At 35.5% G+C, this 17,041-nt stretch overlaps 3 protein-coding genes across 3 annotated transcripts in view; 1 reads left to right on the forward strand and 2 right to left on the reverse strand.

Annotated features, from left to right (window-relative positions):
• LOC149951382 (uncharacterized) overlaps positions 1–17,041 on the forward strand; it is a 435,419-nt gene that overhangs the window by 397,696 nt on the left and 20,682 nt on the right. The window lies entirely within an intron of this gene.
• Positions 162–1,604, reverse strand: LOC149951397 (uncharacterized). Its single transcript, XM_090170017.1, has 3 exons — positions 1,559–1,604; positions 493–1,113; positions 162–262 (listed from the first exon to the last, which is right to left on the reverse strand). Exons 1-2 carry the CDS (start codon positions 1,568–1,570, stop codon positions 541–543), a joined length of 585 nt encoding a protein of 194 aa, XP_090026143.1. The 5' UTR covers positions 1,571–1,604; the 3' UTR covers positions 162–262; positions 493–540.
• LOC149951398 (uncharacterized) lies at positions 4,580–6,009 on the reverse strand. Its single transcript, XM_090170018.1, has 3 exons — positions 5,964–6,009; positions 4,911–5,531; positions 4,580–4,680 (listed from the first exon to the last, which is right to left on the reverse strand). The coding sequence occupies exons 1-2, from the start codon at positions 5,973–5,975 to the stop codon at positions 4,959–4,961; spliced, it is 585 nt and encodes a 194-aa protein (XP_090026144.1). The 5' UTR covers positions 5,976–6,009; the 3' UTR covers positions 4,580–4,680; positions 4,911–4,958.

Genomic DNA, 17,041 nt, shown 5'->3' on the forward strand with positions numbered 1-17,041 from the left:
TTGTGAATTTGTGACTACTAGGCCATATAACAAATTAACAATAAAAACATGTATTTTACACAAATATATCTATATTGCGCAAAATAATATTATTAGTTATAATTTAATTTGCAATTGTTTCATATCTTATTCTAAAAACTCGTAGGAAATAGTCAAGGGAATATGGTAAACAATAATAATTTAATATTGATCATTCATAAATGCTTTTTTATACAGAAACAGTTAAAATCCTTCCGTCGAAACATCCATCGGGAAGATTGTCCTTTACAAAACAAAAACGAATCGTTAGCACTTGATACGAATGTTAATTAGTGTCTTTTCAGATAACAGAGAGCCACCTAGTGGCCAACGTGAGAAGTTCATTAGCTCCAGGATTTTGGTAAATGGTTTGCCATTTTAGCGGACCAAAATCCAGTAGGTAAATGAACTTCTTTTTCTGGCAGTTGGTGGTTCATTGTTTAGGGAAAAGTGCAACTAGGGAAAAATATTTACTTTTCCGTGGAGTTCCTTTGGCACGCTCAGATTTTGCACTTGGTAAATTTACCAGATTGGGGCGGCGAGAGCTGGGCCAGCGGCGATGCTCTTGACTCCGACACCACCGATAAGACCGGAGGAAAGGAGTGGAGAGCCGATGGTGCGGAGTCCGAGTGGAGAGCCAACAATACCTCCTCCGATAACGCCGGAGGAGAGGAGTGGAGCGCCAACACCGATGGAACGGACTCCGAGTGGGGATCCAACGAGACCGCCTCCAATAAGACCGGATGAGAGGAGTGGAGAGCCGATGGTGCGGACTCCGAGTGGGGATCCGACGAGACCGCCTCCGATAACGCCGGAGTGGAGGAGTGGAGCGCCAACGCCGATGGAGCGGACTCCGTATGGGGATCCGACGAGGCCGCCTCCGATGAGACCGGCGTTAAGGAGACCTGGAGCTCCGATAACACCACCGCTGACGATTTGTTGGTGTCCGACGAGGCCGGATGACAGAACTGGGCCTCCGATGATTCCGCTGCTCAAACCCAATGGGGCTCCAACTACTCCGGCGCTCAAGAGGCCTGGACCGGCGACGACTCCGGCGCTGGCGTAAGCCACGAGGGCGAGGGAAAGTACGGCGACCTGCAAATTAACAAAATAAAGATATTTATTTATATTAAATTAGGACGTTAAATTTTTGTAAACTAACGTTCCCAAAATACCGAAGAATCTATGAAAAAAAGAGTGCCCGAAATTTACAATTGGCTACCGAAGGCGTTACAAAATCTGCTTTTCCATTAACCTGATTTAATATAACTCATTTTACCCGATTAGTTGTGGAGGCCACATTTATATATAAATACTATTTCTAAGAAATCAAAACGAGCTAAATTGAAAAAAAATTGACGATTACCGACTTTCTAAAGTCATCCGATAAGAATGTTTTAAAGTTAAACCGAAAAAATAACCGAAAAAATTATCAATTGAATGAATTTTTAAAGTTAAACAGAAAAACACGTCGACGAGTAACTGATACAGTTCGGAATTTCGATCACTTGTTGGAGGAGAGAGTAATCCAAATACTTACGAAAGCGTTCATGTTGAAAGGTTGTTTAGTTTCAGTGAAAGATCTGAATCTGAGGTTTGCTGGAAAGAGTTCTTGCTTTTATACTAAATTTGCGACCAGATCCCGAATGTACCGTTTTCCGGTCGGGCCAACACATGCTGGCCCTGCCCACTAGCGCGCCAGCCAACAAGCCGCCCAGGGTTAACATCATTTTGTACAGAAACCCCGTTTCTGGGCCATTTGATCGGCGGAGAGCGCCGTCAAAGCTGTTCCGCCCAATTAAATTTAGGAGGAGGGGGAAACACAGGGCCAATTGAACTACTTTTGGTCATATTGTCCACTAAGTTATAAGGGGGGGGGGGGGGCTTTTTACCTTCATTTCAACACCCAAATTTAGCGCGCGCTTTCCCCCGTTTGGTCTTCGTCGAGAGGTGCAGTGGTCGGCGTTTTCCATTTCACTTTCACTTCGCCGAAATTTTCGCGTCTGCTGGTTGGGTTTCCACTCTTCTCTGGGATTTGTTTCGGCACTACGTGTTTTTCGGTCGGTTGTTACTTTAAGTGGATTGTGTTTATTGCCCCGAAAGTGTTCTCAACTACGACTATCGAAGGTTTTTCTAAGAGAACGACAAATTTACACCAATATCAGGCAATTTTAATTTTGATTTACATAGGCTTATTAAAATTATTCTGAGGTAAAAATTTTAATATTCTTAATTCCGTGACGTAAATACTACTTACATAGGCTTATTTGATTAATTATCAGTTAGCAATTTTATATTCTTCAATCTGGGACGTGTAAATGATTTAAATAAATAAATTAATCATCGGACAAAATGTTTTATTTTCTTTACAACGAACTAACACTAATCACCGCCAATTTTAGATTTTTATAAGAGCTTATTAACTTAATTTTGAGCTAGCAATTTATAATTTATTTATTCTATAAATGGTAAATACGCCCAGTAGCACCAGCAGAGCTAAAAAATGTGGCACTCTTATATTCATATATATATTTTAGGAAATTTATAAACGAAATTTGTTTTCCAAAAAATACAACTTTACTTTATGTATATAATTATCACAGTACTTTAACTGAAACGTTTTCTAAAATAAATTTCGAATAAAAAGTACCCCATCTGATCAACATTCGGAGGCCAATTAACTGAGGCATCCGCTTAGCGCTTCTAGCGAATCATTTTTACTATTGTTAAAGGGGAAATGGCCAGTACAATAAAACAGCTTTTTAATTCAAATATAACTTCTTTGATATACTATTTACACCGAAAACTTTAATTAAATTTTACCGTGTATAAGAGGTATGACGTCACTCATTTTATTTATCTATTTCTGACACAAAATGGCGTCTGTAGTTTAATAATTAATTAAGCTCAGATTTGACGTCACTCATTTCAATTCTTCATTGGTGACAACAAAATGGCTTATGTTCTTTAATAATTGATTGAGCTCAGCTTTGACGTCATTCATTTAAAATCTTTATTGGTGCCAACAAAATGGCGTATGTACTTTAATAATTGATTGAACTCAGCTTTGACGTCACTCATTTCAATTCTTTATTGGTGCCAACAAAATGGCTTCTGTACTTTATTAATTGATTAAGCTCAGCTATGACGTCATTCATTTTATTTCTCATAAATTTCCTAACAAAAAATTGGATTCTGTGCTTAATTTTTGAGCCCAATTATGATGACAACCCATAGTATTTCTCCAAAACTCACTCAGGAATAAAATGGCTTCTAGACTTCAATTATTGAGTTTACTGTTTTGTAATTTTAATTTTTACTTCTCTTTGAACCAAGAACCAACAAATCCTTCGAATGACCTTGCTTACTTTTTAAACGTTATAAGTCCTTCTACTTGTAACTAGTTCTTGGATGAAGTTCAAAATTTGAAGACAAATATCGAAAGTTGTGAGGGCTATTGTGGAGGTTACCCGCTTTCCTCACAGTAAACTTTATAAACATATTTACGATAAATTTATACTATTTTTGAACTATTGTAAAGAGTTTTAATTTTGATCTGGCTTTTAAATTAAATATGTGATGGATACAAATTATTTTCGTTTTGTGGAAGATAATATTGATCTATTTAAAGCTTTTTTCGTTGCATTTCCAATTGATTTAGTTAGGACCTATTAGCAGACATAATACAGGCTAATTTATTGTGGATTAATTCTGTGTATCAGTTAGGTTACGTTAGATATTAAAGAAAATTTTCTGTAGGAAACATTGTTTCTTAATTAATCAGCTAATCCGCTAGGCTTATACACGAGGCACCATCTTAGACCTAAGTCATCGAGCGACTTAATGCCTTAAATATGTAAATTGTGACTTCTTGGCTAATCACATATTAACAAGTAAAAATCAACGATATTTATTTGATTTGGGTACTATTGTTCGAATTTCATTCGTCCGAACGGTGGTACAAATGTCCGAATGATCATTTGTCCGAATGCCGGAAAACAGTATCGTATGTCCGAAAACGTATTTCATTCGCCCGAAAAATTTATCACAACTTTTGTTGGTGATTTAGTCGTTCATTTTATGTTAACTTTACTGGCGAATTTCATTTGTTCCAATAATCGTTTGTCCGTGTTTTCGAACATTAGGAATTGGTTTTTTTTTTTTTAATATTGTTAATATAAGAAAATAGTAACATTAACGTTAACCTAACCTAACCTAAAATATCCACAACATTCCCACTTACTATAGCAAAAAAAAAACAGGAATAAGAAATACAAATTTAGCGACAGAATTCGGACAAGTGATGCTACCGATTCGGACGAATGAAATAAACAAGTTTTCCAATTCGAACAATTGAAACATTTTTTATTTCGGCGGTTCGGACGAATGAAATTCGAACATTTGTTCCACCGTTCGGACGATTGAAATTCGAACAAATGTACCTACCCCATTTATTTAGCCTAAATATTTAATATTTTGCTAAAAAATATCGTTAGTTTTAATTAAGGTAGCTATTGGTTCATATCTTATTCTAAAAACTCGTAAGAAATAGTCAAGTGAATATGGTAAACAATAATAATTTAATATTGATCATTCATAAATGCTTTTTTATACAGAAACAGTTAAAATCGTTCCGTCGAAACATCCATCAGGAAGATTGTCCTTTAGAAAACAAAAACGAATCGTTAGCACTTGATACGAATGTTAATTAGTGTCTTTTCAGATAACAGAGAGCCACCTAGTGGCCAACGTGAGAAGTTCATTAGCTCCAGGATTTTGGAAAATGGTTTGCCATTTTAGCGGACCAAAATCCAGTAGGTAAATGAACTTCTTTTCCTGGCAGTTGGTGGTTCATTGTTTAGGGAAAAGTGCAACTAGGGAAAAATATTTACTTTTCCGTGGAGTTCCTTTGGCACGCTCAGATTTTGCACTTGGTAAATTTACCAGATTGGGGCGGCGAGAGCTGGGCCAGCGGCGATGCTCTTGACTCCGACACCACCGATGAGACCGGAGGAAAGGAGTGGAGAGCCGATGGTGCGGAGTCCGAGTGGAGAGCCAACAATACCTCCTCCGATAACGCCGGAGGAGAGGAGTGGAGCGCCAACACCGATGGAACGGACTCCGAGTGGGGATCCAACGAGACCGCCTCCAATAAGACCGGATGAGAGGAGTGGAGAGCCGATGGTGCGGACTCCGAGTGGGGATCCGACGAGACCGCCTCCGATAACGCCGGAGTGGAGGAGTGGAGCGCCAACGCCGATGGAGCGGACTCCGTATGGGGATCCGACGAGGCCGCCTCCGATGAGACCGGCGTTAAGGAGACCTGGAGCTCCGATAACACCACCGCTGACGATTTGTTGGTGTCCGACGAGGCCGGATGACAGAACTGGGCCTCCGATGATTCCGCTGCTCAAACCCAATGGGGCTCCAACTACTCCGGCGCTCAAGAGGCCTGGACCGGCGACGACTCCGGCGCTGGCGTAAGCCACGAGGGCGAGGGAAAGTACGGCGACCTGCAAATTACCAAAATAAACATTTATTTAAATTAAATCAAAACGAGAAATTTATTTTAAATCTAACGTTTCCAAATTCAGAAGAAGAGCTATTTAGTGCCCTAATTTTACTAAAAGTTGGCTACCAAAGACGTTACAAAATCTCCTTTTTCATTAACCCGATTTACTATAATTTAGTTTATCCGATAAGCTGTGGAGGCCACATTTAAATCTAAATACCATTTCTCATAAATCAAATTGAGCTAAATTGAAAAAATGAACCACTATCGACTTTCTATAAAGTCATCCGTTAAGAATGTTTTAAAGGTAAACCGAAAAAATTATCAATTGAATGAATTTTTAAAGTTAAACAGAAAAAACACGTCGACAACGAACTGATACAGTTCGAAATTTCGATCACTTGTTGGAGGAGAGAGTAATCCAAATACTTACGAAAGCGTTCATGTTGAAAGGTTGTTTAGTTTCAGTGAAAGATCTGAATCTGAGGTTTGCTGGAAAGAGTTCTTGCTTTTATACTAAATTTGCGACCAGATCCCGAATGTACCGTTTTCCGGTCGGGCCAACACATGCTGGCCCTGCCCACTAGCGCGCCAGCCAACAAGCCGCCCAGGGTTAACATCATTTTGTACAGAAACCCCGTTTCTGGGCCATTTGATCGGCGGAGAGCGCCGTCAAAGCTGTTCCGCCCAATTAAATTTAGGAGGAGGGGGAAACACAGGGCCAATTGAACTACTTTTGGTCATATTGTCCACTAAGTTATAAGGGGGGGGGGGCTTTTTACCTTTATTTCAACACCCAAATTTAGCGCGCGCTTTCCCCCGTTTGGTCTTTGTCGAGAGGTGCAGTGGTCGGCGTTTTCCATTTCACTTTCACTTCGCCGAAATTTTCGCGTCTGCTGGTTGGGTTTCCACTCTTCTCTGGGATTTGTTTCGGCACTACGTGTTTTTCGGTCGGTTGTTATTTAACGTGGATTGTGTTTATTGCCCCGAAAGTGGTTTCAACTACGACTATCGATTTGCTTTCGAAAGTTTTTCTAAGTGTCCGACAAACTTACCCCAATATCAGGCAATTTTAGTTTTTTTTTACATAGGCTTATTAAATTTACTTTGTGGTAACAATTTTAATTTTCTTTATTCTGTGACGTAAATACTACTTTGATAGTCTTATTATATTAATTATCAGTTAATAATTTTAATTTTCTTTATTTTGTGACGTAAATACTACTTACATAGGCTTATTATATTAATTATCAGTGATAAATTTTAATTTTCTTTATTATCTGATGTAAATAATACTTAAATCAATTATCGGCTAGAAATTTTAATTTTCTTTATTCTGTGACGTAAATACTACTTTGATAGGCTTATTATATTAATTATCAATTAATAATTTTAATTTTCTTTATTTTGTGACGTAAATACTACTTACATAGGCTTATTTTTATTAATTATCAGTTAACAATTTTAATCTTCTTTATTCTGTGACGTAAATACTTCTTAAATTGGCTTATTTTATTTATTCTCAGTTAGCAATTTTAATTTTCTTTATTCTGAAACGTGAATATTACTTAAATAAATCAATTATCGGCTAGAAATGTTAATTTTCTTTCAACGAACTTACTATATTTTTTTTATAAAAGCTTGTTCTTTTATTAAATTTAAATTAAAAATTGACAGATCTATTTCTTCTTAGAACTTCTAGTGGAAGGAGCAACAGTAAAATAAACCGAATTTTTTAAATATTTACAACGAAAACTATAATACTGAGTATAAGACTACATTGCCCCGTGTTTGATTAAATTTTCTAATTATTAGTTGATTATTTTAAGAGGTATTAGGTCGTAACTCCAACTTCTTTTGTTTTTCTTTTAAAAAGGCTTTAACTAATTAACTGTGGACTATTTTAAGCATTAGTAAAGACTTAACTCTATTCGAGTGTAAAAACAAAAATTATTTGAACTAGAACTATGCCTATAATCATCTTTCCTTTAAGATTCAAATTATTCTTAAAAAGGAAATTTAGTTTTAAAAAATAAATAAAATATAACTACTTTTAACCAACCAACCTGATACTTAAATAGTGTTTTAAACCCGTAAGCAAAACCCATTTATGTATTATTAAGCCTAGGATTTAAGCCAAACGTTTATGAGTCAATCTTAAATTAAAACCTAATAATTTATATCATTAACTGTCGAATTGATAAATAGCATATGTACCGTTTCAAGGCTGCAATATTAATAGAACAGTTCGTTAATCTTTTCCTAAAAAAACCCCGTCACGTGATACTAAAGACAAAATGTAGCTTCGTCGGAAAAACACCGATAATCGTTCACTTTTAAAAAAAAAATTAAAAAAATAATCTCTGTATAAATTGAATTATTAACAAAAAATATATTCTTTCCCAAATTTCGTCCTTGAGATGGGAAGCGGAGGGACCTTCGGCTTTACGATTAATCGATTTATTTTATACGGTACTCGATTAATCGAGAGAGGGAAAATGGGGAAAGTGGAACTGATTTAATCGACTTTCGAGAGTTTCGAGAGCTCGCCTTAGAAAGGTTTCAATGTGGGTTGATTTTCGTTTGGCCCAATTTTTTTTACAACTTTTTCTACATTTTGTTTTTAATTTCTGATTATATTTTATTATTTATATCGTACATTTTCTAAATCTCAATGCAATACGGACAAGTAGGCGCGTATTTTTCTATTTCAAAAATTCGACTTTTCATAGCCTAATTTGAATATAATCTATCCATATAAGTATCGATATAAATTTTGAAATCTATCGATACAAATTTTGTATTCTATCAATTCAAATATGAAAATGTAACAATACAAATATCAAAATCTAACAACACAAATATGAAAATCTAACAATACAAATATGAAAATGTTACAATACAAATATAAAATCTAACAATGCCAATGTGAAAATTTAACAATGCAAATATGTAAATATATCGATACAAATCTAGCGATATAAATGTAAAAATCTATCGATACAAATTTGAAAATCTATCGAAACAAATTTGAAAATCCATCGATACAAAAATGAAAATATAACGATACAAATATAAAAATATAACGATACAAATATTAAAATCTATCTTTACAAATTCTAAATTCTAACAAAACAAATATAAAAATCTATCGATACAAATTTGAAAATTTATTCATAAAAATATGAAAAGTCTATAGATTCAATGTCGAAAATCTGGTCAGTATAATTTGAAAATCTATCAGGGCAAATTTGACAATCTGTCAATATAATTTGAAAATCTATCAGGGCAAATTTGAAAATCTATCAGGGCAAATTTGAAAATCTGTCAATATAATTTGAAAATCTATCAGGGCAAATTTGAAAATCAGTCAATATAATTTGAAAATCAGTCAATATATTTTGAAAATCAGTCAATATAATTTGAAAATCAGTCAATATAATTTGAAAATCAGTCAATATAATTTGAAAATCAGTCAATATTATTTGAAAATCAGTCAATTAGTCAATATAATTTGAAAATCAGTCAATATAATTTGAAAATCTATCAGGGCAAATTTGAAAATCTGTCAAAATAATTGGAAAATCTATCAGGGCAAATTTGAAAATCTATCGATTCAAATTGGAAAATCTATGGACCTAAATTTTAAAATCTATGGACCTAAATTTTAAAATATATCCATACAAATATTAAAATGTATCGATACAAAAAATATAGATACAAATATAAAAAATTACCGATAACATTATGAAAATTTATCGATACAAAAAAATATCGATATAAATAAAAAATTTCGATACAAATAAGAAAATATCGATACAAATAACAAAATATCGGTACAAATGACAAAATATCGGTACAAATGACAAAATATCGGTACAAATAACAAAATATCGATATAAATGTGAAAATCCAGAGATACAAATTTGAAAATTTATTGATTCGAATATTAAAATTTAAATATGTTGATAAATATTCTGTGCAGTAACAAAATTTGAAACTGCGGTTTAAAAAATATTTTTATACGATTTGAAACATTATTCACATGATATGAATAAAAAAAATTGTATTACAAAAAGAATGACTTCCGTAGTAATGTTTTGGAATGTAATGTTAATGTTAATGTTAATGTAATTTTAATGTAATGTTAATGTAATGTTAATGTAATTTTATTGTAATGTTAATGTAATTTTAATGTAATGTTAATGTAATTTATTGTAATGTTAATATCATGTTAATGTCGGTTTAATGTCATGTAATGTTTTGGAATGTAATATTTTGGAATGTAATGTTAATGTTAATTTCATGTTAACGTTAATTTCATGTTAATGTTAATTTCATGTTAATGTTTATTTCATGTTAATGTGAATTTCATGTTAATGTTAATGTCATGTTAATGTCATGTTAATGTTAATTCCGTGTTAATGTTAATTTCGTGTTAATGTTAATTTCGTGTTAATGTTAATTTCGTGTTAATGTTAATTTCGTGTTAATGTTAATTTCTTGTTAATGTTAATTTCGTGTTAATGTTAATTTCGTGTTAATGTTAATTTCGTGTTAATGTTAATTTCGTGTTAATGTTAATTTCATGTTAATGTTAATTTCATGTTAATGTTAATTTCATGTTAATGTAATTTTAATGTAATGTTAATATCATTTTAATGTAATGTTAATATCATTTTAATGTAATGTTAATATCATTTTAATGTAATGTTAATATCATTTTAATGTAATGTTAATATCATTTTAATGTAATGTTAATATCATTTTAATGTAATGGTTATATCATGTTAATGTCGGCTTAAGGTCATGTAATGTTTTGGAATGTAATGTAAAGAACTTACTGTGTTCCTAGGACTCTATAATTAATTAATGTGTATTGCCTTTACGCTCCGTGGTATAAAGTTCCTCTACTCCTGTATATATTTTTCTCCGCAGTCTTAACGTGATGGGTCTTTGACCTTTTGTTTTGCAATAAACGAACTTAAGAACTTAATGCTAATTTCATGGTAATTTAATTTTAATGTAATGTTAATATCATGTTAATGTCGGTTTAATGTCATGTAATGTTTTGGAATGAAATGTTAATGTTAATTTCAAGATGATGTAATTGTAATGTAAAGTTAATATCATGTTAATGTCGGTTTAATGTCATGTAATGTTTTGGAATGTAATGTTAATGTTAATTTCAAGATGATGTAATTGTAATGTAAAGTTAATATCATGTTAATGTCGGTTTAATGTCATGTAATGTTTTGGAATGTAATGTTAATGTTAATTTCAAGGTAATGTAATTTTAATGTAATGTTAATATCATGTTAATGTCGGTTTAATGTCATGTCATGTTTTTGAATGTAATGTTAATGTTAATTTCATGGTAATGTAATTTTAATGTAAAGTTAATATCATGTTAATGTCGGTTTAATGTCATGTAATGTTTTGGAATGAAAAGTTAATGTTAATGTAATGTAATGTAATGTAATGTAATGTTATGTAATGTTACGTTATGTTACGCTATATTACCTAATATTTAAAATATATATACGTACATACGACTATCGAAAAAATGATCCATGGACAGAAATTTCAAAATCCATATTACTCGTTTTAAATATGTATTAATGGGTGTGAAATCGAAATTTATTTAAATATCGATAACCACGAGAGTCTGGTAACTCTGATAATTGACTTGGTAAATGGAGGTCATTAAATAATTTGAGTTCTAATTTCACTAAGTTGTTTCCGACGTCAGAAGGTACACGCTGTAATTATAACGGCTTATTTTTCCCTTGAAAAGCATGAGCGATTCTGTAATAGTTTCAAGAGCAAATGCGTAATAAGCGCTTTTGGCTTCAGATGGAAAAACAAACTTGGTAACGAGGTTTGCCTTGAAATTGCCGCGAAACCGGGCTGCCGGAGGGAAAACGTACCTTTATCCCTCTAGCGCGCAAAGGCTTTACTACCTAATAAGTTTTTAGTGTGACTTCCGTTCGATAGATGGTGCCACGATCTCTATTAAGTATATATTACGCGAAATTGGCTTCCATGATATAATAATATACCAAGAAAGCTTTATAAGCCCTTTTATCATCATGGTAAGAATAATTTAAAAACGAAACCAAAGCAGTAAGTTATACCAGAAGTAAATAATGTACTCTTAGAGGAAAGTAGTCATTATTCGCTTGAAACATGTACATTCGTAAGTTCCCTCAAATAACAGTTGCGTTTCTGAACCGAAAATATTTTTACGAAAAATCATATTTTCGAATATCTACATTTACGCTTAGATATTATCAGATAAGTTGATATGTGTTATATGAAAATCTTTCTTTTTAAGAAGATAATATATCTACTAATAATATCTAATCAGTCAGCTAAGCTAATACTAAAGGAACCACACAGGCCTAAGTCAATTAATTGTGGCTGGGTTAAATTGCCTAGTAGGATGGTGGCAAGCCCTTCAAGCCAACAGCTCCCTGAACTCACTATTACCGTTAAACTCTAGTCTTTCTGCGGAGCCGTAACTAGTTGTTCTGGCGCCCTTGGCGAATTGAAGATTTGGCGCCCTTTCACGTCGTCAGTGGTGTAGCAAAGGAGGGATTTCGAACCCGAGTGCTTTGACCAGAGTGCCCCCTCTGGAAATTTCGGGCGCTAGTACTAGACGTATATGACACTAATAAAAGCCGACATAGTTATAAAATAATTTGCACTTACCGTTAGAATTTAGAAAAATAAACATGTAAAGAACGCACTGTTTCTGTTTGACTTAGTTATTTACTAGAATATAATTTATTGAATTTTACTTAACTCGAGTTAACTGATCTAGTTGGGTCAAAAAGGTGGTTCGGGTGAAAAGGCCTTTGCCAACTAATCCAATTCATCAAACTTGAACGAAGCAATTTAACGAAAACGCGCTAGACCTATGTTTCAATTTTAAACTTTTGTGGAAACAATCTCTAAAGTAAACTTTAGTAAAGACGTGACGAAATAATATTAAAGCGTATCATTCAGTCAAGGAGCTTTCAGCGAAGTCATTCTAAGGGATGGACATGCATCAGATTTATAGCCCGGTGTACCGGTAAGATTGAAACCACACCACTGCACCGGAGGTCCATCATCAAATGCCCTACGCCAGCGTCCACACGCCCGGACAGGTGACAAAACCAGCATGGGTAGCAGAACCCCACTACTGATGGTCGCACCCTCGACGCAAGCCGCTCAACCCAGCAGAAGGTGCAGCAATGGGCCGTCCAACGCGCCACTTCGCACACAGCAGTGGGAATGAGAGCGGATGCTCTGGTAACGCCAGCCGACACCCTACCTAGAAAGGTAGGGAGCCAAGCCCCATTGGAAAGAGCTCCTAAAGGGGTCCGCCGTGCCCTCATGCGGAGGCCCGCAGCCCCACAGCAGGCTACGCAATCCGTCGAGACGGCCAGTTTGCCCGGCCCCTCTCCGTTAGCCTGGGCCGAAGCCCAGTTACCAGCCCACACCGTACCGAAGTCGGAGGTGGAGATAGGACCATTTGGACGGAGCTAACATCTCCCAGTGCGCTACCGCCCGTGGTGGGTTACAAGAGTCGGACCCCGACTCCCCGGTATAGCCACCAGTTATTGCACACTCCGACCCCTCGTGGGGCCCAATCTAAGGGCTGCCGACCTCTATTAGACTAATTTGAAACTGCTTTTAATATTTTTTAAAGATTACTAGCAGTTTCAATTTAATTTAACAGAGGTCGCCACCCATAGAAATCTTATAACATAGAATGATTCCGTATAAATACAAAATGGGCCAATTACATTTTCGGAGGTTTCGTCATTATCAGCCAATCACGATTCAAAGAGTGACTACGGCAACGACTCGTTGCCATCTAGTTTGAGTTACTGAAAATAATAATTCCATAATGGATTACGTCACTTTAAGAACCCGTCATCGAGTTTAATGTAGTTTTTAAACATGATAGACTGTTTCCATGGATTAAACACTAAAGGATGTTCCACGGGCTAGCTTCCTAAGCCAAAGTCCTCGTTAGCTAGGTGTTATTTTTTGGTTTTCTTCTATCCAGGGGCACCGGATATCAGTTTGTAGCGCCATCTGTTATTTTTTGGAACTTTTATACCGTGATTTTTAGAATTCGTCTGTTATTTTTTCGATACCATTATTTATTTAAAAGCACGTGGATTTGTTTGCCCCTGGATAGTGCGGAGAGAAAAACAAATTTCCGGTTTTTCAGACTCGCGCCGCTAGGTGGCGACGTGACAGGGCATTTGTGCGTTTTTTCGCCCGTGTTTAATCCATGCTGTTTCTTTACTCGTAAAGTGTTTTCTCTTATATGCAAACGTTTTGGATAACTATTGCGTTGTTTGTTATTATGGCTCCTCGATGTTTCATTTCCACATGTAGAAAACGATTTGCGGTGGACGGTGATGTGTCGTTGTACAGGTAAAAGTTTGAGCAAAAACACGAGAACCACCAATGGTCTAGAGAGTGAGGAGTAAAAACGCGAACAAGTAAAGAGACCAAGAAGTGGGGGAGAAAACTAAGCTTTATTGGGGAATAATATGCGGTACATCGGCCGATAGGCCTTCAAGGCGAAAAACTTTATTAAAAGGTAAAAGTTTGGGTTTCCTTAAGCCTCGGGGCAATTTGAAATGTTAACAAACGAAACGACGGACTTTCAAATTGATGATTTGGTAAAAATTACTTCAGGAAGTTCAGTGAGCCTAGTGGAACAACAACTCAGGACTATAATTACTGCAATATCCGTTTTTGAAAAACACTTTATTTAACATTGTAAATATCGGTCTTCGTTGAGTACTATATCTTATGTTGTTTAACAGTGGAATGTTGAATTTAAGCAGAGTGCGAGACATTTATCTTGGCTAAGCTTCTAAGACATTATTAAATTGAAGGTAAAGTTTTGAAAAATAAGACAATTATCAGTATGATTGTTGCTGTTTAATTCAATGACTGTCGTCAATTCGTCATACGTGTCATTCGTTAGTGTAATGTATTTTTTCTGGGATATAATTACTCTTTCATAAGGTTTTTGTTTATCTAAGTTGCTACAAACATAATAATAAATATAATATTACTTACTTTAAATGCGAAATAACCTTTAAATACAAAGGTTAATACTAAGGACCTTCAGTCACTGCTTCTCCAAAAACTGCCATTGATATTGCCCGCTATTTTAAAAGTTAGGCCTATGTCAGGCCTAGGCTTAAGTATTTTCAAAGCGAACCTAAACGAAATTTTATTTATCTTCCTCACAATGGCATTTAAATATTCCTTATAATAAGTAAATATGAAAACAAAACTAAAAGTTCAAAAAATCTTAACACTTATTAAATAAAAATCCAAAAACGTTGAAGTGGTTCATATGAAAACTACCAGCAAAAACCTATAAGAATTCTGCGAGCTTGGATCGGATGGATCCTTCAAAAATCGTCTGAGCTTCTGCTATTTTTAACCGCCATGTTATGGCGCTAGCGGCTTGCCGTAGTCAATGAATGGCCGCTGATTGGCTGAAGCTTAAGCAAAGACTATATAATCATTAGACGTTGCTACAAAATGACTTGGCGTCAGGTTCTCCCGTAGACGGGAGCATTCTAGGTAGGAGTATAAGATTTCTATGTCGCCACCCACTTGAATAGCTTTGCTGAAAGTGAATTTGAATTATTATCGTTGTTCTCTTTTCTTTAAAAATCAAAAGCCATTATTTCAATAATTTCGGTGGGTAATTTCTAGAAAAATATGGCAGGGCCGCAGTGGATTAAAAGTTTGTTTTGGTCTGGAGCCTTCATTTGTCCCTTTTTACTGTAGCTAATACAGAGTAACCTCTACCGTAGAAATTCTATACACCTCGACCGGCGTACATGAAATTAAGTAAAGACGGACCCCCGAAAAGTGTGGACAAGTTCAAAGGCCACAAAACATTTTTGGCGGAAATCTGTACAGCTCGGCGCGAAATTTGATATTTAATTTCCTATTTGTAAGCAAAAATTTATATTTAATGACGAACTTAGAGAGTGTCTGCGTGCCTATCAATTTGAGTACTAAATGGCGTCCATCCATTTTAGCGCCCTTGGCGGGAGCCAACCCCACCACAGTTTTGCTACAGATCTCTGGCTTAGAGTGGGTGCCCTTGGCAATAGGTTTAAGCGTATAGAACGCCAAACGGTGCCCCTTACCCTCACTCGCCAATCCCTAGTTACGGCACTGTCTTTATTGAAAGGGTAAGCCCTCTAACCAGCAGGGAGTGCTCAAAGCAGAAGGAGTGGCTCCAAGTTTCCACACAGTGCCCCAAACTGGGATCGAATCCGGCTCATCTTGCTGCGAGTCGAGAGTGCCAACTACTTGGCCACCCCACCTAAACAGGCGTAGCTCTAGGCGAAATACTGTAAAATAGTTTATTACGTGCCACACTTTCACCCCCCTTTTTATATATTATGTTAATTAGCTTCTAAATAGTGTAAAATTTTATTGTGTATATTTCTTGTATTTTCATTTTTGATTTTTTGAATGAAGTTGTATTCGAAGTGTATTTACCAGTGTCGTTGTAATAGATTTACTTGATGAATTTAATTTTGTAACTTTTAACGTGTAAATGCATTTCGTGATTTGGTTAGTTTCATTGTATTGTTCTCATGTATAAATTCAATTAATTTTCAGTTTGAAAATATTCCCAACAAGTTATTTTAAAAAAGCATTGTCAAATATAGTTTCGAGGCCGCAGTATAGCGCCACAAAGCCCAAGAATGTTGGGAAATGAGAAGGCCCACGGAAATTGGGCAGGAGATTAACCCACCAAGTGAGAGTTTCCTTTCACTCCTGCCATAGTTAGGAAAGAAGGGGTCTTCTTGAAAAGTTTCCAGAATGTACTTTTCTAGAAACATGGGATAAGCCGTGACGTAGAGGATTTCCCGCGCAAGAAAAAGAAAGGACCAGAATCAGAGATAATTTAGATAGGGAGTGGTAGCTCCTACCTTTAACAGTACAAAAAGGGATGTCGCCGAAACACACGGTCGCGTCAAGACTCTTTTTTTTTAATTTTTCTGGGCGCGTCCATGTTGAGTTTACCCCCCTTAACCCCCATTCTCCATATCCTGGGACCAAAGACCCGAGCCTAGACCCCCCACCGGTGGTTCCAGGTAATGGCCGACTAGCGGGCGGCCAAAAAGAGGGGTCGAAAAGACCGCGAAAAAGAGTGTATAGAGAGGAACGAAAAGTGTAGCCTCGACAAGGCATTAAAATAATCTTCACGTCTCAAAGCTACGCGCTAGGCCCATTTACTTCCGGTTGCGTTCCAGCTTTTTATTGGCTGATCGAGAAAGGAAAATAATTTCAGTTTCTACACTCTCATTGGCTGATTAAAATTCTTATTTCTTAACCATTGAGCCGGGAATCAGGATTTCTTGGGACGTTGATGAGAGTATTTACATTAATTTAAGTTAATTTTATTAGATATTTATTATTATTTATAAGTAATGGTTTTCGTGAACTTTTGAATAT

The sequence above is a fragment of the Leiobunum rupestre genome, chromosome 3 (assembly GCF_980474605.1).
Source record: "Leiobunum rupestre chromosome 3, qqLeiRupe1.1.hap1, whole genome shotgun sequence".
NCBI lineage: Eukaryota > Metazoa > Arthropoda > Arachnida > Opiliones > Sclerosomatidae > Leiobunum > Leiobunum rupestre.